The sequence below is a fragment of the Xyrauchen texanus genome, chromosome 23, assembly GCF_025860055.1.
Source record: "Xyrauchen texanus isolate HMW12.3.18 chromosome 23, RBS_HiC_50CHRs, whole genome shotgun sequence".
NCBI classification, from domain to species: Eukaryota; Metazoa; Chordata; class Actinopteri; order Cypriniformes; family Catostomidae; genus Xyrauchen; species Xyrauchen texanus.
Genome location: NC_068298.1, coordinates 33236285 through 33264172, shown reverse-complemented (window position 1 = coordinate 33264172; position 27888 = coordinate 33236285). Strand labels below are relative to the sequence as shown.

Sequence of the window (27888 nt, the reverse complement as noted above, 5' to 3'; positions counted from 1 at the left end):
AAATTAAAAACATATTAAGTACAAAGATTTTAAATTGTTGATTATAGAATATAGAAACAATACATTTTGAAATTATTTTCAAAATATTCAGATATAAATTAATATAAAGTATTATGAGACTGTTGGAAGACCAACAAGGTTGCGTCATGGAAGTAGGTGCAGAATTCATGGGTACTGCAGTTTTTCACCAGAAATATCGCAAATAAACAAGTCTTTTTTTTTTTTTTAATTAAAGTTGAAATAACACAGAATGATGGCCACAACATAAGCATATACCACAGACTAACAACTTCAGAGCTCACTGGTCTGTCTTTAAAGGTTTATATGATATACTTAGTTAAAAATCAACTTATCTATGGAGAATAAAGAGGGTTTTTACTTCCGGAATTCTACTGTTGTGCTTTATAGTATATCGGTACATGAAATCCAACATGTAGGTCACTTACCCTGGAAACGGTCAGGGGCATGTTGAAGTCCTTGCCTCCCTGAAGACGGAAACCCCAGGGAGCAGGTCCATTGAGTGTTACACAATATATATTCATGGCCTGGAAAGAAACAGAAAGATTACTGTACTCTTCACTACACGTAATAATGTTTTAAGAGGCTGAAACCAAACATTCCAAACCCACAAACGTGAACAATGTACTGTTTGCCGTTGACATCTGACATTGTAGTATTGTCCGCAAATTAGATCCAATAACCTCTTGGATTGGCAGATACATTGAATAGTCAAACAAAGGCTTAATATCAGTGCTTAACATGGAGATTATTCAATACAACTGATGGTAAACACTGTCTAAATAGTTTGACATTAACAATACAGGAACCATTAGAAAGTGCTATTATTCCTGTGCTGACTGTTTGTTTATGGGAAAACGGCGGAGTTCGCATTCGAAATTTGAGAACCTGCTTTATCTAAATGAATGAACAGGTAGGTGACAGAAAAATGCCCCAATACAGTGTTTGCAAAGTAAATTGAAAATAACTGTTCAACAATGAAGCACTGAAAGTGCACATTATCTACACACTATCGTACTTAACAAATCCAAAACTCAAAGTAGGCAAAAAAGGACATTGTATAATGAAATATAAAGTCAAAGGCAGTCAAGACACATATAGTGCATTAAGTATCATCATAATGACACATTTACAGTTAAAAGCAGATTAATTTAATAACCCATTATCTCTTAATGCCACCAAACTAAAAGTAATCCACCACTGGCACCAGCCACAAGATCGTCATTGCATCACTCTGTTCATTATGTCATTGGTTTATGTCACACAGAAGCAAACTGTACATGACATAAAAATGAAAAGCCATTTAATGAGCCAAGGACAACCGGAGCTTAAAGCATGACATTTTCCTCCTCCCTGTGACTTATGAGAACACCGGCTACCGCTTCCAAACTCCAGAGGCTATTCAATCCCATTCTGAGTGTACCAGTTACAGGGTGGCACACACATACCTTATGCCACGAGCAATCTTCTCACCCAAACCTCCAGAAAACCAAGTGGAAATCTGGCACTGCGATGCAGCCCGACTTTCTCAATGTTGGCAAAGCTCAACTACCTCCCCTCCTTCTTTGTGACAAGGGTTTGGTCCATGTCTCTCCTACTCCACAGGCTATATAAGGAATGTAAATCTACACCAAACTATTTCAGCCCAACACCCACGAGGGGGGGGGGGAGAGAAGGAGAGAGGGAGGCAAGAGAAAACATCTACTACTTCAGATTCTCTGGCTTAAGTTGTAACATTTAAAGTTTTATACGGTGAGAAAAGACATCAGAAAGCAGGTTGTTTGGGCAGAAAGCCAAGGGAATGTTGCTCTCAATATGGATAGCATATGTTTCAGACGTCAACACTGTATAGCACCCAAAGCTGGGTATGTCAAACAGCAATTTGAGAGCCATGGCTGTATTGCCGTGTGGTTAAACTGCAATTGAGAAGACATTAAGCAATACATACTTGAGGGTCTTTTAGCATTGTGCTTTTAATGTATGTTTTAAATGACAACACCTTGCCACCCAAAGCAGGTTAAGTCACACTGAATACAAATAGAGAGGACAAAATGGGTGCTGTGTTTTGCCCTGTGGTGAAACAGTAATTGAGAGAACATTATACACTCTGAAAGGTCTCTATATGCTGCATATTATAATTTTCCACAAACTACCTCCAATTTGCGTTTGTCTCTTGGATAAAAATTACTTTTCAAAATAATACTCATTCAGAATATCAGGGTGATATTACAAATAAAATAAAAAGCTAAATTGTTAAAAGTGGAATAAAACGCATAACGAAGACTAAAATGTGCTGTGTTTAAGCTAAATTAATATATATTGATTAATAAGATTCACACATATATACATATACATATATACATATACATTATATATATATATATATATATATATATATATATATATATATATATATATATATATATATATATATATATATATATATACACACACACACACACACACACACACACACACACACAAGCACTAGAAAATGTAGATTAAATATCAAACAGTATTATAATATAAATGTATCACTAATGCATCACAACATTTTGTAATTGCATGCATAGAAAAGCTCCACTACTAAACTCTTACTTTGTATCACTATAACAAAACTAAGATTAGTCCAAAACTATAACAAACACAACAAACTTGCTCCTTTAATATACACACAGACCAAGAGGATAAGTTAAACTTTTGCATTTTACTGTAGCAAGACTTCTCATTTGAATCTACGTAACCTAGTAACGTGATCCACTGTCTGGTAAAGTTCATTTGCTGCCGGTACATCCAAAAAGAAGTTGGTGTGCAATTACCTCCTTCTGATCTTTAGACATCGCTGCGGGCTTTCTCTTGATGTGGTGGACAGTGAATTGTTGTGATAAATAGAGATCAAATAAACTTCACAACTTTCTGGAATTGGGCGTCAGGTCTCGCGCAGGAGCCGCAGGTTTCCCCGTTGGATTTCTTTTAGTAGGATTCTGATAATACGTCATGGGTCACGTGGGGGGCTGACGCACGGCTCGGAAGGCCTGACTGACATGTATATTCAAATGAGAATAAAGTTTGTGGGTAAATACAGGGATGTTGTTTTCCCCAATGAAAAAATAAATGGTTCATTGTGAAAGTTTTTTTAACAGATAGATAGATAGATAGATAGACAGACAGACAGACAGATAGACAGATAGATAGACAGACAGACAGACAGACAGACAGACAGACAGATAGATAGATAGATAGATAGATAGATAGATAGATAGATAGATAGATAGATAGATAGATAGATAGATAGATAGATTAACTTAAAATAGGAATATATTAATAACACAAAACGCAAAAATGTATTTATAAATTACTTGTAGGTCTAGTTGTGCTTCATGATGACGAAAACCCCTTTAAGCGTGTGTCACATCAAGATACAACTCTCTCCTTGTAGTTACATTATCCCTTCCCTCTTGGGCCACTAGAGGGCCCCCTAAAACTGTCTGATTGAGCCATAACAGCTGCTTGAGTTTTATTTACAGCTTTTAGTATAAAAAAATAAAAATAAAATAACTTTCGTTGTGGGACCCCCAATTTCTTTTTTAAAGAAATGCACAATAAACAACAAACATAGACTTCCCTTGTCAAAAAATCCTATTAGAATTTCTATCATAATTTTGAACCAATCTTAAAAGATTGTAATCAGCTTTTTTCTGATATGAATACCAACATATCATAACATAACACAGAAAGCAAAAATCATAATAATTTGGTTAAATTATTGAAATAGGTTAAAGTGCATCTGTAGACCATCAAAAGGGAAATTAAAGAAAACCTTACATGATTTTAAACTCCTGTAGCTCCCCGTGCAATTCTATTTACTGTCCAGCAGCAAGAAGTTATCTGCTTGTTGTTAACCAATACAAACAATGAATGAATGAATAAAGAAAGAAACAGGAAACCATCTATCCCTTTTCTCTCTCACTATCTCTCTATTTTTTTTTCTTTTCTTTTTTTCTTTTTTGTTGTTGCTACTATTCTAATTCACAGTTCAACCTGCCACAGGAGCTGCTGACACAGTTCTATTCGGCCATCACTTAGTCTATCCTGTGTACATCTATAACTGTCTGGTTTGGTTCAGCCACCAAATCAGATGGAAGAAAACTACAACGGAGAGTCAGGACTGCTGAGATGATTATTGGTGTCCCCCTGCCCACCCTCCAAGACCTGTATGTCTCCAGAGTGAGGAAATGTGCAGGTAGAACCACTCTGGACCCCACACACCCTGCCCATTCCCTTGAACTGTTGCCCTCTGGCCAGCGGTACAGAGCACTGAGCGCCAGGACATTCAGGCACAAGAACAGTTTCTACCTTCAGGCCATTTTCCTCATGAACAATTAAACTGCCTCAGGACTCCCCATAGTGCAATACTGTAAATAAATACCTCATGTACATATGTAAATTCACATATTTAATTCAATAACTGTACATACCCTAACTTGCACATACATGACCACTTGCACATGTACATATGCCACTCTGTTTTATGTCCTATTATTTGTATCTCTATTTATACTCTTATCTTGTTTTATATTCTGTGTCTCACTGTAATGTTCTGTGTGCACTAGTTTCTCCTATCACCAAAAAAAAAAAAGAAAAAGAAAAAGAAAGTGTAGGCTACGTGAGAACTCTGATCTGAGCAAGACAAAAACTAAATAATGCTGCAGTACTACTTTTCTCCAGTAGATGTAGACATAACGCAACAAATCAACTGTCTGCCGCGAATTTTTCCCTGCACTCTCATCAAGAGCTGCATGTCATTCATGTCATAGCCAACCTGCTGCAATAAAAAAGTAACAATTCCTCTATATACTACTAAAACATCCAAAGCTTTCTACGTTTACCCTTTATAAGCGCGCGTAAGTATATTTCTCCTTTTAATCCTTCTTAACTCGCTCGCAAAACAGCTGGAGGGCTTTTAGAGCAGCTTGTGTGACTTTGTTAAACATGGCTGACGACTTTGGCTTTTCCGCGTCTGACAACGGAGTTCATGTGGAGGAGGACCCGGCCGCCGCGTTTCTGGCCCAGCAGGAGGATGAGATCGCCGTGATTGAGAACGACAGCGCCGGGTTCGGTGCGCTGGAGGACGGCGGGCCTCTGCCCTCGGACACGTACACGACCAATGGAGGTGCGTGTGTCACACCGGCCTGTTTGCTTGTGTTCAGTCAGTGATATCAAAGTATTATTTGAGTATTAAAGTACTTTGACTGATAAAACTACATTATTTGGAGTTTATTTTGATTTTGAGTCGCGTGGAGTGCAATCCAATATATATGAATATACAGTTTTCTTGCTCCACACTAATAATAAAAAGTTGTAAAACGTGACATTTTTTATTTATTTTTATTAATTCTGTTTTTTTTTTTTGTTTGTTTGTTTAGTTTTTTTGGACACGTGGATCATGGTATTATGTTATTCTATTATTTCCATGTTAATAATTAATATCATTCTAAGTATTTTGGAGTACCATGTAAATACTATGCTAAATGAATGTGGAATCACTCAGTACCATGGTATATTTCAAAGGGTATGGTAAAATTATTACTAGAGCAAAAATAATTAATAATGTAATTACAATGTAAAATAATAAGGTAATGTAAAATGTGACCGTAATGAAACTTACTATTAGGCTATGTTCAGAGTCTTCATCATAAAGATTCATAAGCAGCCATCATGGGGAGTTATTAGTTTAAAAAAAAAAAAAAGCTATGAAGAACCCAATATACTCGGACATGTTTCCCTGCAATTGTATTAATAGTAATAGAACTTAAAGCTAATACAACCTAATCAAAATTGCCGGTGAAATTTGTGGCACATCATTAGATTTGATTTAAAAGTTGAGATGAAAATGGGCTTCATGCTCTCTTGATCAGACTGTAAACAAACAGGAAAAGTGCACTCTGATGAAAGCCACCACTGCAAAACTGAAGAGCCGAGACAATCAAGGTTGCTAAACCTGGCTGAAATAAAGGTTTGTTGCAAAGCGGCTCACCTGCTGACTAGATCTAGAAATGGTGAGAGAGGTCAGGCAAAGCCATTTCAATGCATACTACTCACAGTCCAACAAGGTTTGCTGCATTCCAGTGATACCTGTAATGTTTGCTTTTGGTAACTTTTGCCCAAGTCCTGAAACTCGCATTCACAAGTTGTTTCTCCTGTTTGAGCGCAGGTGAATTTGTGGGAGCACCAGTGACTGCTGTGAACGGAGATATGTTTCAAGTAAGTGTGGTTGGAAAAATGCAAATGTTTGATTACAGTTTACAGTTTTTGTTTATGTGTATGTACTTCAACGCAACTGGCAGTTGTTCATAGGCAAGGAATGTTGTTAACGTTACATCATTATTGTAACATTAGGACAACAACGGCACAGCTGACAGCTACTCAGCTATTGCTCAAGTGGACATGCAGAGACAAGAACCTGAGAGTTTATGCAAATGGAGGGAGGAACAAAGGGCTCGGCTGGAGGAATTAGGTGATGAATTATTCCTGTATAATTATTGATAACGTAAAGTAGGAAACTTTTTGTTGGTTTTGTTGGTGTTACAAACTGAATAGACTGCCAGTTTAATTAAAGGGATAGTTCACCCCAAAAATTAAAATTCTCTCATCATTTACCCTCATGCCATCCCAGATGTGACTTTCTTTCTTCTGCTGAATGCAAACAAAGATTTTCAGAAGAATATCTCATCTCTGTAGGTCCATACATTGTAAGTGAATGGTGACCTGAACTTTGAAGCTCCAAAAATCTCATAAAGGCAACACAAAAGTAATTTGTAAGACTCTAGTGGTTTAATCAATGTCTTCTGAAGTGACCACCAGTCAGTTTTGAGTGAGAACAGATCCAAATATAAGTATTTTTTTACTGTATATCTGGCCATTGCAGTCTCAAGGCACAATCATGATTTCAAGCTCGATTACACTTCCTAGTGTTTAATTAATGTGCAGAGTGCTAGATGGTGCTAAAGGAAGTATAATCAAGCTTGAAATCATGGTCGCCAAGGAGACTACTGTCAAGATTTATAGTGTGAACAAAATTACATTTTGGCTGTTTTCACCCAAAACTGACTGGATCACTTAAGAAGACATTGATTAATCCTATGGAGTTGTACGGATTACTTTTATGCTGCCTCACCTTTTGGAGCTTCAAAGTCCTGCTCACCATTCACTTGCGTTGTGAGGACCTACAGAGCTGAAATATTCTTCTAAAAGAAGAAAGCAAGTCATACACATCTTTCTTTGGTTTCTGATGTGTAGATTCGGCCTCCAAAGCAGCTGAGGCTGGGTGGAGGGAGAAAGCTCAGAAAGAGCTAGAGGACTGGCATGTTCACCAGAATGAACAGAAGGAGAAAAATAAAGCCAACAACAGGTATTTTGCACTACATCTTTAACGTTCACACTGTATAACTTTAATAAACTTATTTAAAAGGTTACAAAACATTAGCAGATATGCACATTTTCAGGACACTTCCAGACCAAAAATATTGATGACTCATCTTGTTTGCATGGGCGTATACTAATTTCTGTTCAGAAAAATATTAGCGCAACAACACAGGAAAGAAAACTGTGCTACTTTAACCATTACACAGAGTCTTAAAAGACATGTTTTTAGAGAGACATCGTTTATAGAGATGGTATATAAATGAGTTGTTTCAGATTACTAAATGTAACTTATCCATTATGATACTAACACCAGCCTCTGTAACACATCTCAACATAGACTTCAGGTATTGTACGGTGTCTAATTTTCACTGTCCTTTACTGCAGTTTTTCATGTGCACAAAAAAGACTGTTTTTTTTTGTTGTTCTGTATAGATCAATCACATAGACTTTGGATATGCCACAGTGTTAACGATATAATTGATTATACGTTATATTTTATTATTACTATCCCTTTAGTGACATGTAGATAATATTGAGCATCATTAGTAAAATGCAAGCAGAATGAATCCATTCTTACGTAAATTGTTGCGTTGAAATGAATGTGACGATTTACGCAACAGTGGTTTTATAAGCGATTTACGCAGAAATTTGTTCTGCTTGTGTGTTTTTCTTTTGAGAGTTAGAGGCATGTTAGTTTCAAAGACACATCAAGTTTAATAATCAATCATCTATTATGAGAAATTCAGATTACAATAGCCAAACAGCCAATATCCATTTTACAATAGCCAAACTACATTGTTGATACGTTGGCTTACTAGATATTAATGGGCAGCAATATTATAAGTTATTTCAGTAATTATTGACAACTGTAACAACTGTAATATTCAGCCATAAGATAGTACACTGATAGTTTATGAGTAATGCTCAATCTTTTTTTCATATCCTTATTCCACAGTCTTATTATCATGAAAATCATTTGATGTACTTTAACACTACTTTCATGTGTAGTGTGTACTGACTCTTTCCCTCTGTTTTCCTTTCACTCTCCCACTCCCATTGCCCTCTTTCTTTACTTTGTTCTTTTTTTCCCTCTTCTGCTGTTCTGCCTGTTTGTGCACTAGGATTGCTGATAAGGCTTTCTACAAACAGCCCAACTCTGATGCCATAGGCTTTGTGTATGTTTACCATAACATGTCCCTAAATCAGCAAAATTACATAATTGCACTCAGTTTCTTACTTGCATCACATAAACAAAGACATGCTTATTTTGGATGTTTACATAATTGTGGATGCATGGCTCCCTTAAGTCTCTTTAAAATTTGTAATGGCTTATTACATCTTAACTTTTAAACTTTATAAACGTCATTTCTTTTTTCAGATAATAGCCAGTCTAGGATTCTTAAAATGTTATTTAATATTATATATCATGCCATGCTTACTTGAGTTGTGACAGACAGGCAGATATATAGACATAAAGATGAATGGATGGATGGATGGTTGGGTGGATTGAGACAGATAGATGGATGGATGAATGGAGATGGACGGACGGACGGACAGACAGACAGATACTGTAGATAGATGAATGGATTGATGGATGGATGGAGACAAACAGGTGGATAGATAGATGGATGGATGGATGGATGGATGGATGGAGACAGAGAGATTGAGAGATAATGGATGGATGGTGATGGACAGACAGATACAGTAGATAGATGGATGGATTGATGGACAGATAGAGACAAACAAGTGGATTGATGGAAGGATGGGTGGGCGATTTGATAGAGACAGAAAAATGGATGGATAGATGAGAGACGGATAGATGGATGGATGGATGGACGGATGGATGGATAGACAAACATACAGATGAATGGGTGTATTTTTGTATATATTTTCCCATGCCATGACCTCTGACCTCTACACTATCTGAGGTGACAGATGATTCTCTTCCTTCCCTTCCTGTAGAGCATCAGAGGAAGCTTTTCTCAAGGAATGTGATGATGACAGTCCTGGCACGGCGTGGGAGAAAGTGGCCCGGCTGTGTGATTTCAACCCAAAAACCAGCCGTCAGACTAAAGACGTGTCTCGAATGCGCTCCGTTCTCATTTCTCTAAAACAGACGCCTCTGGCTCACTAAAATAAGTCCCTATTTAATAATGTTTTACATGCTTTCTTTTCCTTCTTGCACTTTAATTTAGTGAGGCTGAACACTCTTTACAATTGCAAGTTGTTTGGATTTTAATGGGTCATCGAATGTGTACAATGTTGTATTTAAACTTTCTATTTATGTACCTTGGTGTTTTGCTGGGACAAAAGATTTAGTTTGGCTATTTCATGTTTAAGAATTTTTAAAAAATAGAAATGAAGTGTGCCGCAAACATCTGACAAATAGTGACCAGGTCAAGGAATTTATGTTTATTTAATGAATCCTAATGTAAATGACATCATTAGAAAGCCAATAGTTTTACCACAATGCAAAAAAATATATAATAATTTGGTCCAGCTTTTTGATATTTACAGTTAACTTTATATTGATTGATGTGACAGAACAACTTAATTACCCACAAACCATTTGGCAGCATTAATCCACTGATGGGGTGTTCAACAGGAACCATTCAGGATCTACAAAGTTATACAGATATCTTCACAAAACTCTACTGTTTTGTTACAGTCTATATACAGACAGTTTAGTTTCCATCTCCCACCCTACAGAGTATTCTTCATAAATTGTTATCAGTATCCAGATTTGGTATTATCTGCTTTCATGCATTTATGTTCACTGCCAAGAGGGAAGCCATGTTTGTGAGCTTAAGGTTCTTGTTTATTATAATTTACACATTGCCACATTTTCATTGTTCTGATGATTATTAGTCACAAATGCAGCTCTTCTTTTCATGACTGTTGTTCCCATAGCAGTCAGCACTGGGATATTTTTCAGCAGGAGTAAAAAGATCACAGCAGTTACTTTGATTTACAGGTGTATTATCCTGCTTATATAACAAATCACAGCACGACAAGCCCTCATTACTCATTTAATATATACCTAAGGGATGAATAACCACATCTTTTGTCAAGTGTTGAGTTCGTAAATGAGGCCTCAGTCTACAGCAATGAATTCTGTGCCTGAACCTTTACTCTCTGTGACTTAATGTCTACCCCACTGGCCTTCATCATCCAAGCTGCCAAAATCTGAACGCTCTAGAAATTCAAGGTAGCACAATAAAATAACAATGCAGGTAGTTATCTTTTTGCATATAAAAGCTTTAGCTGGAGATCAAACAGGATTCCATTTTATAGAACTTGGTCCAGATGTTTTTGCAGTCCTACTGGTTACTTGCATGAAACAACTATGGGTGTTACTTATTGTTTGTATAATTCATATTCACCCAGTTGGGAGGCCTTGTTATGTTAAGCAGTTTGTGTAGCATTTTAAGATAACCAGTTTAGTTGCATACTACAATGCATGATGGTTCCCTGAAGAAAACATTTGTAAACCGTATGTTTAAATAAAACTCTTGGTTTTAATGAAACGATTTGACATCAAATATATTGGTTACATTTTTTTGTCTTTTTTTAATAATTATTATTTTAACAACGCTTATCTCAACCCCTTGCTCTAATTGATTGTGTGTGCTTGATGTGTACCATGCTATATTGATGTGTAATTCAATAAAAACTTTTTTTATTTCAGAAAACATTTAATGGGTTATTCCATGTGAAATCAACCAAATTTCAGAAACTTCGGAAAACAAAAACATATAAAAAAAAATTCTGAAGACACACAAATTATATGATTAAAGCCATATTTAATGCCATGGATCAATATTTACTGATACATTTATTATTTTAAAGAGGGCAATTTTTGCATATGATTTTAAAAACAAATCAAATTGATTTTGACATTGTTTTTATGTGCATAACAAAAGGTACATCTCTAGTTTAACCATTATGTGTTCTTTCACCCTTTATTTTGTTGGACAGGAAAAACTAGCTTCATACCATGTGACCCACATTTGGTTTTTACCCATTGAAAATGTGTAAACTTTAACAATTTTCAGTCTAATTGACAACCTGTATCTCTTTGGATTTAACCATGTAGGGCCTGAGAAATGAAGATATAAAAAGGACATTTCTAAATCTAAAAGTATAATAAAATATCTTCAAATAATTTGGAGTTATAGGCACTTCCACTCCAAAACAGTGTACAGCGGCTTGTCACTGGAGCAATACCCTAAAACTACATCCACTGTAACCTTTCCATAACAGTCGGGATGTATTTGGTCCCTGTCTGTCGCTAGAGTACATTTTAGTACATTAAGGTGTAAAGAAGTTACTGTAGGTGTACTGCCCCAGTGACAAGCTGTTGTACCCCTAAAAGTACAGTTTTTGCACATATTTTGCAAAACACAACCCTACAACAAGGAGTGCTGAAGTCAATGGATTTTAGTAACAGACCTTTCTCTGTACTGGCGACCTGTCCAGGGTGTCCCCCGCCTTTCGCCCAATGTTAGCTGGGATAGGCTCCAGCCCCCCGCGACCCTGTACACAGGATAAGCGGTTGACGTGGATGGATGGATGGATGGATGGACCTTTCTCTGTAAAAATAAATCAATGATGCTGTCACCTTTCTAGGGTTATAATTTATTTTTACCTGTAGTTTTGCTCCACAATCATGGGTGAAAGTTGTCATTTTGACCCCAGTAAACAAATTAAATATAACTCCAAATATAAATATTGAACCATAGCATTTAAGAGTTTGGACTTAATCATACATAATGGATTTCTTTGACCAGTTAAAAAAAAAATTGAGCCAGGAACCTCCGGTTGAATTGACACAGTATGACCCAATGTATCTCAAAAACTAGGATTAAATTTATTACACTTTTTTGTTTAATAATGAGATTGCTAATATTGTGACACATTACACTGCACCATCAATGGTTCTCCTAAATGTACACAGACATAATAAATTGAGGTAACAATGTCCATGTATCCTTACTTCACCAACATGGAAAAGCAGGCACTGATTTGCAGTTCACATCAAATAATTTAAGCACAAAATGTGGCTACTGTGGACTTGGGTCAAGAAGATGGCATATATTAAATGCTGGGCATTAAATCTGTGTATAAACCTTGCAATCTATAACTTGTGTTCATGCACTGGGCCTCTCACTGGGAAATAAACAATCCTGAGTTGGCATTTAAGGTTCAGTTCATTCCACTCAAGGCTCTTGAATGATCAAACAGGCTCTGGTGTTGCCCTTGGTCTGTCCTCTCTCATTGCTTGGGTTTCAGAGCCGTTGCAGCCACGCCCACTATAATAGCAACGACAGTGAAGCCTTGGGCGAAGATACGGGCTCTCATTAGCAGCTGGGACTGTCGGGTCTTGCCACTTCTGAAGGCTCCGAGGCCGTAGATCAATGCCCCTGCTGTTCCTAAGCAACCTTAAAGAGAGACATCACAAGAGAATGATAACGATTCCACTGATTGACAGTTCTAAACTAAATCCTCCACATAGTTATGGTGTATTAAGAAAATATTTTTGCTGTCCACTTTAAAGATATAGTTCACCCCAAAATTAAAATTCTCTCATCATTTACTTACCCTCATGCCATCCCAGATACGCATGACTTTCTTCTACAGAAAGATTTTTAGAAGAATATCTCAGCTCTGTAGGTCCATACAATGCAAGTGAATGGTGATCAGATATTTTAAGCTCCAAAAATCACATAAAGGCAGCATAAAAGTAATCCATACAACACCAGTGGTTTAATCCACGTCTTCAGAAGCGATATGATAGGTGTGATAGAGAAACAGATCAATATTTAAGTCCTTTTTTTTTTTAACCAAAAACTCTCACATTCTTCTTTTGTTTTTTTGGGTGACTCGCATTATTCATGCACATCGCCACCTACTGGAGATTTAGAGTAAAATCTAAAGGACTTAAATATTGATCTGTTTCTCACCCACACATATATCATATCACTTCTGAAGATATGGATTAAACCACTGGAGTCGTATGGATTACTTTAATGCTGCCTTTTTAGAGAGGCTGCTCACTGCAGAGCAAATGGGTGTAGCTTACGTTTAGCTCCCCCTCGCTAGACGACCAGCAAGGAGGAGCTACACGTAAGCTTGTGCAGTGAGTGCACGGAACCACTTGGAAAGATGGCGGGGGATGTAAAAACCACTGCGGGGGCACTGCACGGTATAAAACATTGTAAACAAGACAGTTTATCAAAGGTATTCTTTCTACATTTTAGATTCTGTCATCATAAAGTGCAGTCTAGACTGCAGACAAGCAACACATTTTCACTGCTGCTACTGCATGTCAACATTAATCAGAAGGGATGCTCTGATTAATCATATGACAAGTTGCAAAAATACAGCATCTAGACAGCCTCTACCCACAGCAGCAGCACCATCTCCAGCATCAGCACCACATCCATCTCTAGCAGCACCACCTCCTTCTCCAGCAGCAATACCACCTTTAACCCCAGCAGCACCATCGTAGGATTAATGCGTCCGACAGCAAGTCAGGGTGACTTGCACATACTGTCGTTCAAATAAATAAAAGGAACTTGCTGGTTCACATTAACAGAAAACACAGGCAAAGGGTAACTGAAATTTCAGCTAAATGGCCCCTGTCATGCCAATGCATTGATGCCAAAAATGTTGATAAATCATTCTTTAAGCCTTGCTCTCCTATACATATTCCTAAACCTAATCTGTGAACTGGATGAATGCAAGACAAATGCTGAATTTGCAGTCAGGAGTGGAATTCTTCCTTATGAGTGCATGCATCTTAAGTCTTTGCTCTTCTGCCCTCGAATGGACACCGCATTCATTATTTTGGAGGAGGAGGTTCTGTCAGAAATGGATACTGCGATGATATTTGGGGACGCCAAAAAGCAGCTGCTGATGCAGGTGTTCCACTTTCTGTTGAGGTGACTGTTGGAGTGCCTCCTTCTAAAAAGTCATTTTCAATATATGAGCCGAAGATATCAAAACACAGCAGACTGGGCTGCAGAATAGCAGCATATGATTTTAAAAAGAATTCCTGGCACTGCCCATGTGCCAATGCAAGACAGACATGTCTCCATAAAGCGATTGCTAAGTGTCTATCTATGCAAACTGACTGGAATTACCTGTGCAGTAACCTGTTTTAATGCACACCACCTTCCAGCCAATCAGAATCCAGTATTTAGACTAACCATGGTATAATACAATATGATCAACTTTGTTTTCTGCTTACATGTGACTGCTCCAGAAGATATATTGTTGTATAATAATAAAATGTGTTGTGTTATTGTTTTATCATAGAAACATTTTTTTATATAACATCAGAGTTTTGATTTTGTATTTCAGTATGCCCTGTATGTGACCCTTGGGAAGCCCTTTGATTTTTCAGCAGTGAGTTTTTACAAATTTCTGGTTATTTGTTCAGCAAAAAACGGTTGAAAACACAATTAACATTTAATGCTTAAGATTTTCAATTGCCATCTTTGATCAGTCTGACATGCCTGTAATCAGGAGGTGGTGGTGGTGCCATCAGTTACTACAGGCATTTCCTCTGGCAAGGTATGATACTGATAACTATACTTTATGTGTGCATTCCAAGTATGCAGGTCATTTGTAATAAATAAATATAATGCACACAGGAAAATTTTCCAGTTTTCCAATTTTACTATTTTCTTCAAAGCCAACAGTCAGTCACCAAGCAAATGATCCAACCGGCTATAAACATCATGGAGGTCACCCCATCTATGAGAATCCATGTAGGTACAGGGAAAATTTATGTATTGTTTGACTATTGTTTGTTTATGTAATAACCTTTTCCGTTTCATAAAAGTGTTTGAGCAACACTTGACTAACTACATTATTATTGAAATGTAATATCTTTTTGCACAAAGGATTCGGCGGTGATGAAACAGATTCTGCTCGCCTGTGACTGGGTGGAGGAGAACCGAATCCACTTTGCTGGGAATGTTCAATTACCACAGGTCATAAGGATGAACGAGGATGATGCCTTGTTGGCCATAACAATGCGGGACCTGTTTATTGACACTATTTTCTATGAAGGTGAAATGGATGAGGACAAAATCCAGGCTCCCTTCCATTGAGAGAATTGAGGTCATGTAGTTTTTCATGTAGGAAAAATATGACAAAAGAAATATTTGTATGTCTTGCTAGTACAACCCTCGCCTTCAACAAGTTAACTGATGGGAAAAAAAATTATTACATCAATTTAACTGAGATAAATTCACAAATAGCCTTAATATGATGGAGAAGAAAAAAAAAGCAGGAGTGCACAGATAGTCTAGTCATGCCGTTTGTCACAGGAACAAGGCTGAAATATCATGAAATCATGAAAAATGTTAAAGAAAGGTCAGGCAATATCAGCTATGCCAGCATCTCCAGTTCCATGCAAGTCTTATGGTTACTTTAACCTAATCTTTGCGCATCATCAATAACAAATTTCCTAATTAGGTTAAGTTCGATCTGACGATGGTCTTACATTAACAGCAGGTGGCGAAATTAGTGGCGCTTCACTAGATCGATAGAGGTGGAGCTAGACTAGGTCAAGAGAGGAGGAGCTTGCTCTGCAGCGAGCACGACTTGCCTTTTATGCTTTTTGTGCTTCAAAGCATTGTTGCCAACTTAGCGACTTTTCAGACCCCTTTAGCGACATTTTTTCAAAAACGCGACTAGCGACAAATCTAGCGACTTTTTGGACAAACCTTAGCAACTTTCCAAATTCCAAATATCACCAGTACTGCAAGCGTGAGGTCTTACTTCCCCGCTGCGTCTGCTCTGTTCAGTGAGCGGCTGAGAGGAGCAGCACATTCCGTTGACTGCACGCCAGCGGACATAGACATGAATGAGCTGCGCATGTGCACGCTGTGTTAGCAGGAACCAATCAGTGATCACATAGCAGCTGCCTTCTCCTTTGTTTTAATTCAAAACATTTAATTTGACCGTTTTTTCTTGGCATGCGCTTATATTCACTACTAATCAGAATTTTAGTTCATTCCGGTTCGGTTTCTGAACTCACCGACTTCAGATCGTATATTTACAGACTCTATACATTTTACTTATCCAAACACAACAATAAACCTTCTTCAAACTCATAAACGTGTAACGTTAGCTAAGTTCCGTTCCGTTCCGTTGTCTAACAGAAAATATGTAATTGAGAACCGTTTTACTGGACATTCGGCTATATACTTATATAAAAACAGTATGAGCACGGTTTAGGGGAGATAACCGTTATTATAAACTGAAGTAGGCTACAGTACCGACAAATTAGGCAGAATGCAAATACGACGCGATGACGTCATTAATATGCTAATGACGCATGACCTCATCTGGCGACATTTAGCTACTTTTCGAGCAAGCTTTAGCTACTTTCCATTGAAAATAGTTGGCAACACTGCTTCAAAGATCTGATCACCATTCACTTGCATTGTATGGACCTACAGAGCTGAAATCTTCTTCTAAAAATCTTCATTGTGTTCAGTAGAAGAAAGTAAATCATATCTGAGATGGCATTAGGGTGAGTAAATGATGAGAGAATTTATTATTACTTTATTATTGCTCCCCGAGTGTGTGGTTCCAGTATTAAAAACTTGTATTATTATTATTATTATTATTGCTTTAATTTGTTATGGTCACAAAAAGCTCCAACAAAGCTGCTATCAAAAATAATACATCAGTTTTTGCTTATTGTACTTCATCTTTGTTATCCTTTCTTTTTGGCTTTGACACAATAAAGAATCCCAAGCACTTTCAAAACGAACAAGAGGGAATTCTGCTTATAGATATGTTTAACAATTGTTGATGTTGTTTTGACAGGGGTATCTGAAAGTCAAACTCTGTGTAAGTCATTGTTTTATGTAACTCACCGATAGGGACGAATGGGTTCTCTTTCGTCTTCCTGATGAATTTGTCCTTAAAGTTCTCTTCCGTCACTCTTGGCAGTGGGGTGAATCCCTCGATGACCGGAGGCTGAGACAGATCAAACAGGACGGGTGGAGGAGATGTTTTGGTCGGTTGATCTTGGCCAACCGGAGTCGATACAGCTGCCATGCTTAAAGCGCCTCAGTTGACAGGAAGTGAAATAAACAGAAAACACGGCATTTCCGCCATCTGACATCACTTTACATAACTCCACAGCTCACTCTGTGTTGCCATTTGTAAAACATTTTCAAACAGCTTATAATTGCAAAAGAGGGATTGAAGGACTATTTATTTTCACTTTATGTTGACAAAAATTTTCACGAGAGATAGGCCTAAGGAATTATCTGAAAAACGTGAACACTTACTTTGTCATAACAGCGCCTTATTTATGTCACAGAGCCACATTTATGATATTGTTGTTTCAGCGTTGTGTCACGTCCGTAACGTTTTAAAGGTTAAGATTATATCGCTAAAACACTATTCATTCAAATAAGTTCATACTTTGTACGAAGTTAACATGTTGATATGAACAAATTGTCTTGCTTTTATACTTGTGAAACACTTATGAAACACGCGTTACGGACGTGAGCGTTATTGAAGCTTCATATCAAATAATGCATGTAAACGAATCAGCGCTCCTTCTTTTACTATGATTATTCTTATAGATGACTGACTAATTGCTTTGGTCTGTGACTTGATCCAAGCTACTGCGTTTATAGCTAGCATTTGAGAGGTGACCATTTTGACTGCTATTTGAACCGTAATAAGATGATTATTGCCGCGCTCAGGGGCGTAGATTCTAGGAGGAGTGGGGTAGAGGTTCCCCCCACCACTCTGCGGTCTGCTTTTACTTCTGTCAGGGCACCACTGGCTCACGCAGCTCTTGCTGAAAAGGTAATTTCAGACTATATATTTAAAAATGTAGCCCATAGCGGCTTTGTATTTGTGTAAGGCCATATCACAATTTTAATCTTATTAAAATCCATCATGCAGCCTTGATGGTTATTTCCTACAGATGTCTCAGAGTTCAATGTGTTTTGAACTTCCCCCTCATCAAGTAAATGCTGAATTCATAACAGTCACTTCTGTAACAAAGAGATTTCTTCATTTATGTGAAAACAACAGTTAATAAAAAAAATTATTAATACATGTTCTGTATTATGTGGCTGGTATTATTTCTGGATTGGCATTACAATTTACAAAGTTTTACTCATGATAATTCATTGAAATGGTTTGATATATATAGGCTACTGGTCATGGGTACTTGATGTATATTTTTACGTTTTCACTGCAAATGCTGGAATTGTTATTGTAGCTCTGTGATTTGCCAATATGCTCCTTTCGACATCTCTGAAGCCCTTTACTTTTCCCTGTGGAATCAGGATACTTGACCTGTGGCCCACTTTCTGTAAGATCTGAATTTCTGAAAGAATGATCCTTTAACTGAAAACCATTGCGCTCGAATGATGTTGCATATACTCCACTAGGTGTCAGTGTAAGTCCAAGATGAAAAACGTACTGAGTGCACTTTTAATTGTTATTTGGGTGGAAAGCATGAATTCGTGTTGACAGTGTAAGTAAATCATTTTATTTTCAAATAGCATTAAAATCACATCACAATGTGATCAAACATTGGAAATGCCACACCAAATGTCGTACTTAGCACCTATTTTAATATGTAAAAATCATCACATGACATTCTTTGATATTTTTGCTGTTTAAAACAGAATGTAAATACGTTCGCTACACGGCTCCACCGCAGCAGGCGGCGCAAAAAGAAAAACAATCGCTGGTGCAACGTATTACGTATCCGTTAACGTCTGCACGCTTTAAACGTCATGACGTTTTTTTAGAGCTCGGCGAGATAAGATGGCGGCGCCAGAAGAGCAGGAATTATCTCAGGCTCAAACTGAAAAACTCCTTCAGTTTCAGGTACCGCCAGCTTTCTCTTCATACTTCACACTATTGTATACACCCATTCATTAAAAAAAATGGAGTTCAACGGTTTATATTTATTATTTATTCTTCTGGTTTAGATGTCAATTATCATTCAGCGAGCTAACTGACTTTAAGAGGGTTAGTTTATCTTAGACGACACCAAATTCAGTTTGCATAATAAATACAGATTTCATCTAAGTAATAACTTCTTGGTTGACGTCCATGTAAATATATATATTTTTTTTTATACCAATATAAGTGTCTTTTGATTCTGTTGAACTGGCAGCTGTCAGTTAGGCAGCGAGACATGAAAACCCAGAGAGCTCCCTACATACACAGCATTTTTTGGGGGCGGGGTCAACATACGCACATTTCGAATGCAGTCATTTGTCCAAAATGATCCCTAGATAGGCAGATCGCTAGGTTTTTATTTACAACCAGAGAGAACTACTGTTTCAAAACATCGACTGTTCTGAGGACTGTTTATAATGCGCCTATAATGACCAATTGCTGTCTAGGTGGGCAGCTCACTGGTTTCACAATTCTTACTTAATCTGTCTAGTCAAGACTGTAATTTACCATTTGTTTTTATGTGAATTTTACAAGCATTTGTCTATGTGGTTGTCTGCAACATTCATTCGTTTGATCTAGAATAGTGACTTCCTCACAACACTTACTTTGTCTAGAATTATACACATATTTCAACACAGATGTGTCCTCCATTTGGCACTGATGAGCCATATGCAATTACTACCTCACTAAAACTGTGTGATCATGGATTTCAGCTCCTTTCTTTAACCTAAAGAGTGTTTTGTTTGTGAATAACATGATATATTCTAATTATTCAGGACCTGACAGGCTTGGAGTCAATGGACCAATGTCGGCGCACATTAGAACAACACAATTGGAACATTGAGGTGAAATCTGGTAAACCATAAGAATGGATCCTTTTGAACTGTCATTGTTGACCCTCCTTGTGTTCTAATTATTGTTTTGGGAAATCTTGCTTTGTGTTTATTGCAGGCCGCAGTACAAGACAGACTAAATGAGCAGGAAGGAGTTCCGAGCGTCTTCAACCCACCGCCCGCCAGACCGTTACAGGTCAACACAACAGACCACAGAGTGTATAGCTATATTGTCTCAAGACCACAGCCTAGAGTAAGATGGTCTTTTGCTCCTTTTTGATGTTTATTTCCCTTTACCTTATTCACCTCTCTATTAGAGGTCGACCGATAGTTCATTTTGCCGATAAGTTGGTGGGAAAGGCCAATAAGCGATTAACTGGTGATAGTTTTTAAAATCCATTTATAGAATGGAACATTTTGTATTTTTATTCTTTCCTTTTTATGATGGGAACAGAATAGAGGTCTGCAACCCGACCCGGGCCAGACGGGACCCTAGACCTGATGGATTTCGGGCCGGGTTCAGGTCAGTTTTTCAAGTAGGGGTTCAGGTTTGTATAAATGAAAAAAATAAACAGGCTGTATCGAACTTGTTTCTCGCACGGGCTCTCAGTGAACGGATGAGTTGGGGGGCCGTTCACACCGAATATGTTTTTGTGTGCATCTGTTGTGTTTTTCCATTATTTTCCTATGTAAACACATGCTGGATGAATGTCTTTGAGATTGTTCTGCACCAAGTGAAGTTTCAGCAAATAAACGATAATTCAATGCTTTTTTCCCTTTTGCTCTAGTGTACTAAGGGGCTGCTGTGCCTTGTTAAAATTGTGTATGTTTACCGTTTCAGTACTGTTAAGAATGTTGCCTATATACTTACATAAAATACAGCCTATTGCAACAGTACTTGCTAGAATAAGATATTAGATAGTAAGCGTTTTCATGTTTGGGGCTTAAAATCTGATGGGATCATCTGGGCCGGGTAGGGTCGTGTTTCATTTTAAGGCCTGTGCAGACTTCTAGCACAGAGTCCCAAATGAATATCCCATTTAAATTAAGATTTGGTGAATAATGTGGGACTTTTTAAGTACAAACAAGCCAGAAACACACTGGGAACTCTTATTGTGAAATTACAAAATGATGAAAAAACTATCGAGACTATTGGCACTGATTAATCGTTAAAACCGATATATTGTCTACCTCTGTCCTCTATACATATTTAACTAATACATTCCTACAACACATTTTTATTTAGTGGTAATATATTTTAGAATCTCAGATGTAATGTGCAGATTAAAGGTAGAATGTTGAGGGTCATACTACAGTAACACGGCAACAGTAAATAAACTGTTTTTACTAAAGTATTTTTCTGTGTTTTACAGGGCTTATTAGGTTGGAGTTACTACTTGATAATGCTTCCCTTCAGGTTTACCTATTACACACTTCTGGACATATTCAGGTATTAATGCTTTAACTGTTAATCTTGTGTGAAACTGATGCAGAGCTATATAATTGTGTTACTAAACTAAAATGTTTTCACAGGTTTGCCCTGAGATTCATTCGGCCGGATCCAAGGGGTCGCGTTACAGATCCAGTTGGAGATGTCATGTCCTTTATTCATAGTTTTGAGGAGAAGTATGGTCGATCGCATCCTGTATTCTACCAGGGAACATATAGTCAAGTAAGTTAGCCATCTGATAAAGTTTCAAAACAAAAATGCAATGAAGTGGTGTGTCAATCTTAATAGGTTTACGACTGAATAATTTCTCATATTTAAATGCAGAAACTTTGCGCTTCTAAATATTAATTTACCCATTTATCAAGGAGACCGATTGCATTAAGTAAATCAGACATTAATGGAAGTAAATGTAATGATTTTTTCTCCTTTCAGGCTTTGAACGATGCCAAGCGAGAGCTTCGTTACTTGTTAGTTTACCTTCATGGGGAAGATCACCAGGACACGGATGAGTTCTGCCGGTAGGTTTGCGTTGTGATATGCTCCTCCATCCATGTGTCACATCTGCACTGCTTCCGTTTTCATGACTAGAGCTCCTGTCTATCATATAGTGTCGCTCTCTTTCAGAACCACATTATGTTCAGAAGAAGTACTGACCTTCATTAACACAAGGATGCTATTCTGGGCATGTTCTACCAGCAAGCCAGAGGGTTACCGAGGTAACCATCATCACTTCCTAAATTTTATGGCTGAAATGTATCTCTAGTTGAGATATCCTTGTTACTATTGCTGTTGAGTTCATTACCTTGTCTTTGCATGTTGTATGTGCAGTCTCTCAGGCCCTGCGTGAAAATACCTATCCCTTCCTGGCCATGATCATGCTAAAGGACCGTAAAATGACAGTTGTTGGGCGACTTGAGGGGCTGATCCAGCCTGAGGATCTTATCAACCAGCTGACCTTCATCGTGGAGGCAAACCAGACATATCTCATGTCAGAACGACTAGAGAGGTGAGATTACACAGGCTAATAAGCATAATACTCCCACTATTTCTGCTATATCTTTGTAAAGCATAAAATACAGTATACAATACAGTATATAATAAATAGGAGTGGATCATATAAAGGAGTAGTACGCTATTCTAATCATAGCAGTAGTTCTGCTTTCTGATTGAGTTTAAAGTAGCGATGTCAGTCGATTACAATTTTTAATTGCGATTAATTACATAAATGTCAATAATGTTTTATTAACATTTTCCAAATGGAGTATTCCACAAAATAAAGACAGAACTGCACTAAAATAGCACCAATTCATGTAACATTAATCATTTTCCAAAGTCTAAGTGGGAGGATGACTAACTGAAAGAAATCTCATACGTTGAGTTTTTATTGCAATGGGCCTTAAATCTCTTCATCTCTCATCCTCGCATTCACATGATCCACGCCGTTTCGAACTCCACATTAAAAGCACTTGCAGAGCGCTGGCACGGTCCATGTACATGGAAGTGCAAAAGCAGCGCCGAGGAGACGCTGATGCTTCACTCCAGCGTGTCATGTGCATGCAGCTTTTCACAGGTCCTATCTGGGTTGGTTTTGTAAAAAAAAAGAGTTTTCAGTTTTCTCCATCACTTGATCATTGATACAGAATCACTGTTGTGTATGTTTGTGGTATGGGCATCAGTGCAATGACCCCGGAGGGACACATCGCAATGGTTCTGTCCTACTCCAGCCAGTGTTCAGCACCAACGTGGAGCTGAATGAAATGTCAAACGCTTTGAATTAATCGCATGCATTAATTTTGACAGCTCTAGTTTAAAGTCATCCAAAAAACAAAGATTTCTACATGTAGACATCTGACTACTGGCTATTTTTCTCTTTTCTTAAATTTTTGATATGTGAGTTTGTAAATTTAGGAAATTAAGAGTTGAGGTCAACCGATAGTGAATTTTGCCAATGTGCAACCTAAGGTGGTGGAAAAGAATTAATCTGATTATATATTTTTTTTATTGATTTAAAATTTTTTAGAAACAAAGTTTTTCCACTATGATTGGCACAAACATGTAGGCTTCAAGAGTCTAAAATGAATAAAATCCCAGATGCAGTTTCCCATCATAATAGATTGCAAAAGATTTTGTGCATAACGTGGGACTTTAAACTGTAAACAAGCCTGAAACACAGCGGAGACTTGGCCCTGTTACAATGGTCTATATTAAGTGTTAAACAAATTAAGCTTTTTATGTTATAAGCTATAGGTATCTATTGGCATACATTTTTGCCAATAACCTATAGCTTTTTTGATCAGTTGGTCCACCTCTAATTAAGAGTTTGTCCCTCAACACTGATATAGGATGTCTTTTTTAAATTCTTTATAAGATAGTTGACCATCTTTGTTTCACCCCCAAGCAACAATTTCCAGTCAAGCAAGTAGAGCGCTTATCTACCTGAATGGAGAATACAGAAATCTAAAATCCCAAAATTGTTTGCCCTTTTTTTTCCCCAGTGTTAAAAAAAGTTCTATGATCCATTCTAAACTCCTACTTTCAGAGAGCCTACTCTGCTCTGATTGGTCAGATGTCATGTTTGGTCTACCGCTGTGTAGTCTAGTGTTTGAAGGTGGGTCAAAGCGGTTCGCGTGCAACTAATGAAGACCAGAGGTGGGTTTTTTGTTACCAAATTACATATGGTTAGTACAGGAAGGAAGTCTGGAATTACTAATGACTCGTTTCAGGTGTTCAGAATCATTTCTTTCTTTTGGAAGTTAATAACTCCATTTGCCGTGCACTTTGATCTTTGACTTTTTTTTTTTTACATTCACAAACAGCTATATAACACACTACATGAAAGGTAATATTTAAAAAAACATAGGTGCTCTTTAAACAATATTTTCCATGCTTGTTCAATGAACCATAAACAATTAATGAACATGGAACGGTCATTAATACGCTAACAGCTTACAGACAGTAGGCAATTAAGGTCACAGTTATAAAAACTTAGGACATTAAAGAGACCTTTCTACGGACTCTGAACAACACCAAAAGAAAGATGCCCAGGGTTCCTGCTCATCTGTGTGAATGTGCCTTAGACATGCTGCATGGAGGCATGAGGACTGCAGATGTGGCCAGGGCAATAAATTGCAATGTCTGTACTGTGAGACGCTTAAGACAGCACTACAGGGAGACCGGAAGGACAATGATCATCCTCGCAGTGGCAGACCATGTGTAACAACACCTGCACAGGATCAGTACATCCGAATATCACACCTGCGGGACAGGTACAGGATGGAAACAACAACTGCCCGAGTTACACCAGGAACGCACAATCCCTCCTCCAACGCACAGAATGCAATAGGCTGAGAGAGGCTGGACAGAGGGCTTGTAGGCCTATTGTAAGGCAGGTCCTCACCGGCAAACCCACCTTCGCTGGACCAGACAGGACTGGCAAAAAATGCCTTTCACTGATAAGTCGTGGTTTTGTCCCATCACCAAGGGTGATGGTCGTACATGCGTTTATTGTCGAAGGAATGAGCGTTACACAGATGCCTGTACTCTGGAGTGGGATCAATTTGGAGGTGGAGGGTCCGACATGGTCTGGGGTGGTGTGTCACAGCATCATCAGACTGAGCTTGTTGTCATTGCTGGCAATATCAACGCTGTGCGTTACAGCGAAGACATCCTCCCTCATGTGGTACCCTTCCTACAGGCTCATCCTGACATTACCCTCCAGCATGACAATGCCACCAGCCATACTGCTCATTCTGTGCATTATTTCCTGCAAGACAGGAATGTCAGTGTTCTGCCATGGTGAGCAAAGAGCCCAGATCTCAATCCTATTGAGCACGTCTGGGACCTGTTGGATTGGAGGGTGAGGGCTAGGGCCATTCCCCACAGAAATGTCCGGGAACTTGCAAGTGCCTTAGTGAAAGAGTGGGGTAACATCTCACAGCAAGAACTGGCAAATCTGGTGCGGTCCATGAGGAGGAGATGCACTGAAGTACTTAATGCAGCTGGTGGCCACACCAGATACTGACTGTTACTTTTGATTTTGACCCCCATTATTCCATTTCTGTTCACATGTCTGGTAAACTTGTTCAGTTTGTCTTAGTTGTTGAATCTTTGTTCATTTACACATGTTAAGTTTGCTGAAAATAAAAGCAGTTGAAAATGAGAGGACGTTTCTTGTTTTAATGAGTTTATAACAAAAACATTTAACACTACTGCAAAGGGGAAGGGAGAACAACCATTGTAGGCACACTCTACGATCAATTTAATCACAGTTTCCTCACAGTGGATGGTAAAGTCTGCGGAGGGAATAAAGCATAGGGATGATCACTTCTGTATGACACTCATAGTTGCTCTTCTTCGCTTTGTGTTACATTTGATTTCTGTGTTAAATACAAGTTACATTGCACCTCCATTTCTCAGATCACGTGCATAACGCAGAGGCCTATTGGGGACAGATTGTCATGAATACATGCATACACTGCATTAACTAGGCCTGTTTTTTGCAAACTAGCACATGCCATGACATTTTAAAAAGATTCATTATTGCTTTAATCCAACTGAAATCATCTTTTATATTGCATGTAAATGCACTCATTGAGTGGTGGCACATTTTCTTATTGTCTCATTCGTTTTCAACAAGTGTTCTGTCTGTCTGTCTCTAATATGTTAAAGCCAGTGATCATGTTGTGTATGTGATTCAGAGAAGAGAGGAACCAGACGCAGGTATTGAGGCAGCAGCAGGATGAAGCTTACCTCGCATCCCTCCTTGCTGACCAGGAGAAAGACAGAAAGAAAAAAGAGGAACAAGAGCAGAAACGTCAAGAGGAGGAGAATGCTCGCCAGAGCGTCCTTGCTGAAGAGAGGAGACTAAGAGTAAGCATATAAACTAATTATTTGAACAGAAAATGACATCCTTTAGTTGTGTGCAGTGTATGCCATAATTGCCAACCCTTAGATAACAGTTTGAAATAACATCTCTAGCCTAAGGTCTTCTGTCTCTATTTCTTTTCACATCACGAGAGGAAGTATTTGTGAGAATTGTTTTAGTCAGTCAACCCATTTCATTCTCTATAACAATGACTATGCCTATATAATGACTTACTAATTACTATGTAATTACAGACACTGGAAGAAGAGAAGGAGCGCAAGTCTGAGTGTCTTCCCCCTGAACCGCCCTTGGACGACCCGGACAGTGTTAAAATAGTGTTCAAATTGCCCAATGATACTCGTGTGGAGCGGAGATTCCTCTTTGACCAGTCTTTGACGGTAACCACACTTCATCTGCTTTTTTTACTTTGCTTGTATCATGCCAAGTACTATAACGGTATGACACCAGCATCTACACATTGTATGACTCAGCACTTCTTTGTGCGAGTGAAACATTGCTTTGGTGGCTCATATGAGACATACTACAAATGTTAATACTTGGCTGAGGAACCAGTAGTTAAACATCAATGTGTTTTCTCCTTTTTAGGTAATATACGACTTCCTGTTTTCATTGAAAGAGACCCCTGAGAAATTTCAAATAGTAACGAATTTCCCACGCCGGGTTTTGCCTTGCTTGCCGAAGGAAGAGCAGCCCAATCCCCCCACTCTGCTGGAGGCCGGTCTGAGCCGGTCAGAAGTCCTCTTTGTGCAAGACCTCACAGACGATTGACATTTAGCTAACCCCCTGCTCACAACTGAAGTCCCGTGTCCCCTCCAGTTCTTCTCTTCAGTTCAATGGATTGGACAAGGGATCATTGAAATAAACCTTTTACTGAATTAAAAAAAGTAATCCACCCTTCCCTGCACTGAAGTTGTTCTGTAAAATGAGCGCAGGTGAACGGCCCTGTAAATATATGACGTAGATATTTAAGGACAAGCCTGGAAGCCAAGACAGTTATCTTTGTTTTTTTTTAAGCAAATCAAAGTCTACCATGTAATGTATCTTATCTAACGACCAAAAGAGGGTTATCGTGAAAAGGATCCGATGGGCTGCTTGCAGTTCACAGCTAGTTTGGAAAAGAAAACTAAGACCACAGCTTCTCCCTGTGGCTTTGTCTAAATAGAGTGCAGTGCAAGTTTGCCCATAGTGTGCCTGTGGTAATTCATATGTTGCCTGTCGTCCATCTGATGGATTTGGTCATGTAAAGATATAATTTTCCAATTCGAAATTAAACGTTTTAACATGTTGTTGTGGTTTGACTTTAACAATGATCT

General features: G+C 38.2%; 4 protein-coding genes across 8 annotated transcripts in view; 2 read left to right on the top strand and 2 right to left on the bottom strand.

Moving 5' to 3' along the window:
- The window catches only part of LOC127617307 (PDZ and LIM domain protein 7-like), a 55210-nt gene extending 52223 nt beyond the window's left edge, over window positions 1–2987 (bottom strand). The window contains exons 1-2 of one of the 2 annotated variants that reach the window (XM_052089277.1): window positions 2838–2987; window positions 447–545 (exon numbers count right to left, since the gene is read on the bottom strand). In XM_052089277.1, coding sequence (XP_051945237.1) covers window positions 447–545; window positions 2838–2858 — 120 coding nt within the window. In that variant the 5' untranslated portion in view covers window positions 2859–2987. Of the gene's footprint in view, window positions 1–446; window positions 546–1466; window positions 1614–2837 lie in introns of those variants that run through there. The other variant, XM_052089279.1, reaches the window with a different exon arrangement.
- Window positions 2988–4790: 1803 nt separating this feature from the next.
- On the top strand, window positions 4791–10370 carry LOC127617313 (clathrin light chain B-like). 2 transcript variants are annotated; one of them, XM_052089285.1, is made up of 6 exons: window positions 4791–5191; window positions 6233–6282; window positions 6418–6535; window positions 7318–7429; window positions 8565–8618; window positions 9406–10370. In XM_052089285.1, the coding sequence occupies exons 1-6, from the start codon at window positions 5011–5013 to the stop codon at window positions 9575–9577; spliced, it is 687 nt and encodes a 228-aa protein (XP_051945245.1). In that variant the 5' UTR covers window positions 4791–5010; the 3' UTR covers window positions 9578–10370. The 2 variants fall into 2 exon arrangements, with proteins under 2 accessions (XP_051945245.1, XP_051945246.1); XM_052089286.1 differs by lacking the exon at window positions 8565–8618.
- A 156-nt stretch (window positions 10371–10526) lies between these two features.
- On the bottom strand, window positions 10527–17649 carry LOC127617317 (HIG1 domain family member 2A-like). The gene is made up of 2 exons (XM_052089292.1): window positions 17343–17649; window positions 10527–12884 (listed from the first exon to the last, which is right to left on the bottom strand). Exons 1-2 carry the CDS (start codon window positions 17524–17526, stop codon window positions 12718–12720), a joined length of 351 nt encoding a protein of 116 aa, XP_051945252.1. The 5' UTR covers window positions 17527–17649; the 3' UTR covers window positions 10527–12717.
- A 352-nt stretch (window positions 17650–18001) lies between these two features.
- On the top strand, window positions 18002–27860 carry LOC127617303 (FAS-associated factor 2). Of its 3 annotated transcripts, none has more exons than XM_052089267.1 (11): window positions 18002–18291; window positions 20184–20252; window positions 20359–20436; window positions 21614–21690; window positions 21774–21912; window positions 22123–22208; window positions 22315–22406; window positions 22519–22696; window positions 26388–26559; window positions 26809–26952; window positions 27161–27860. In XM_052089267.1, the coding sequence occupies exons 1-11, from the start codon at window positions 18166–18168 to the stop codon at window positions 27341–27343; spliced, it is 1344 nt and encodes a 447-aa protein (XP_051945227.1). In that variant the 5' UTR covers window positions 18002–18165; the 3' UTR covers window positions 27344–27860. The 3 variants fall into 3 exon arrangements, with proteins under 3 accessions (XP_051945227.1, XP_051945226.1, XP_051945228.1); XM_052089266.1 differs by having other exon boundaries at window positions 20359–20493; XM_052089268.1 differs by lacking the exon at window positions 18002–18291 and adding an exon at window positions 19234–19329 and having other exon boundaries at window positions 20359–20493.
- The last annotated feature ends 28 nt before the right edge of the window (window positions 27861–27888 follow it).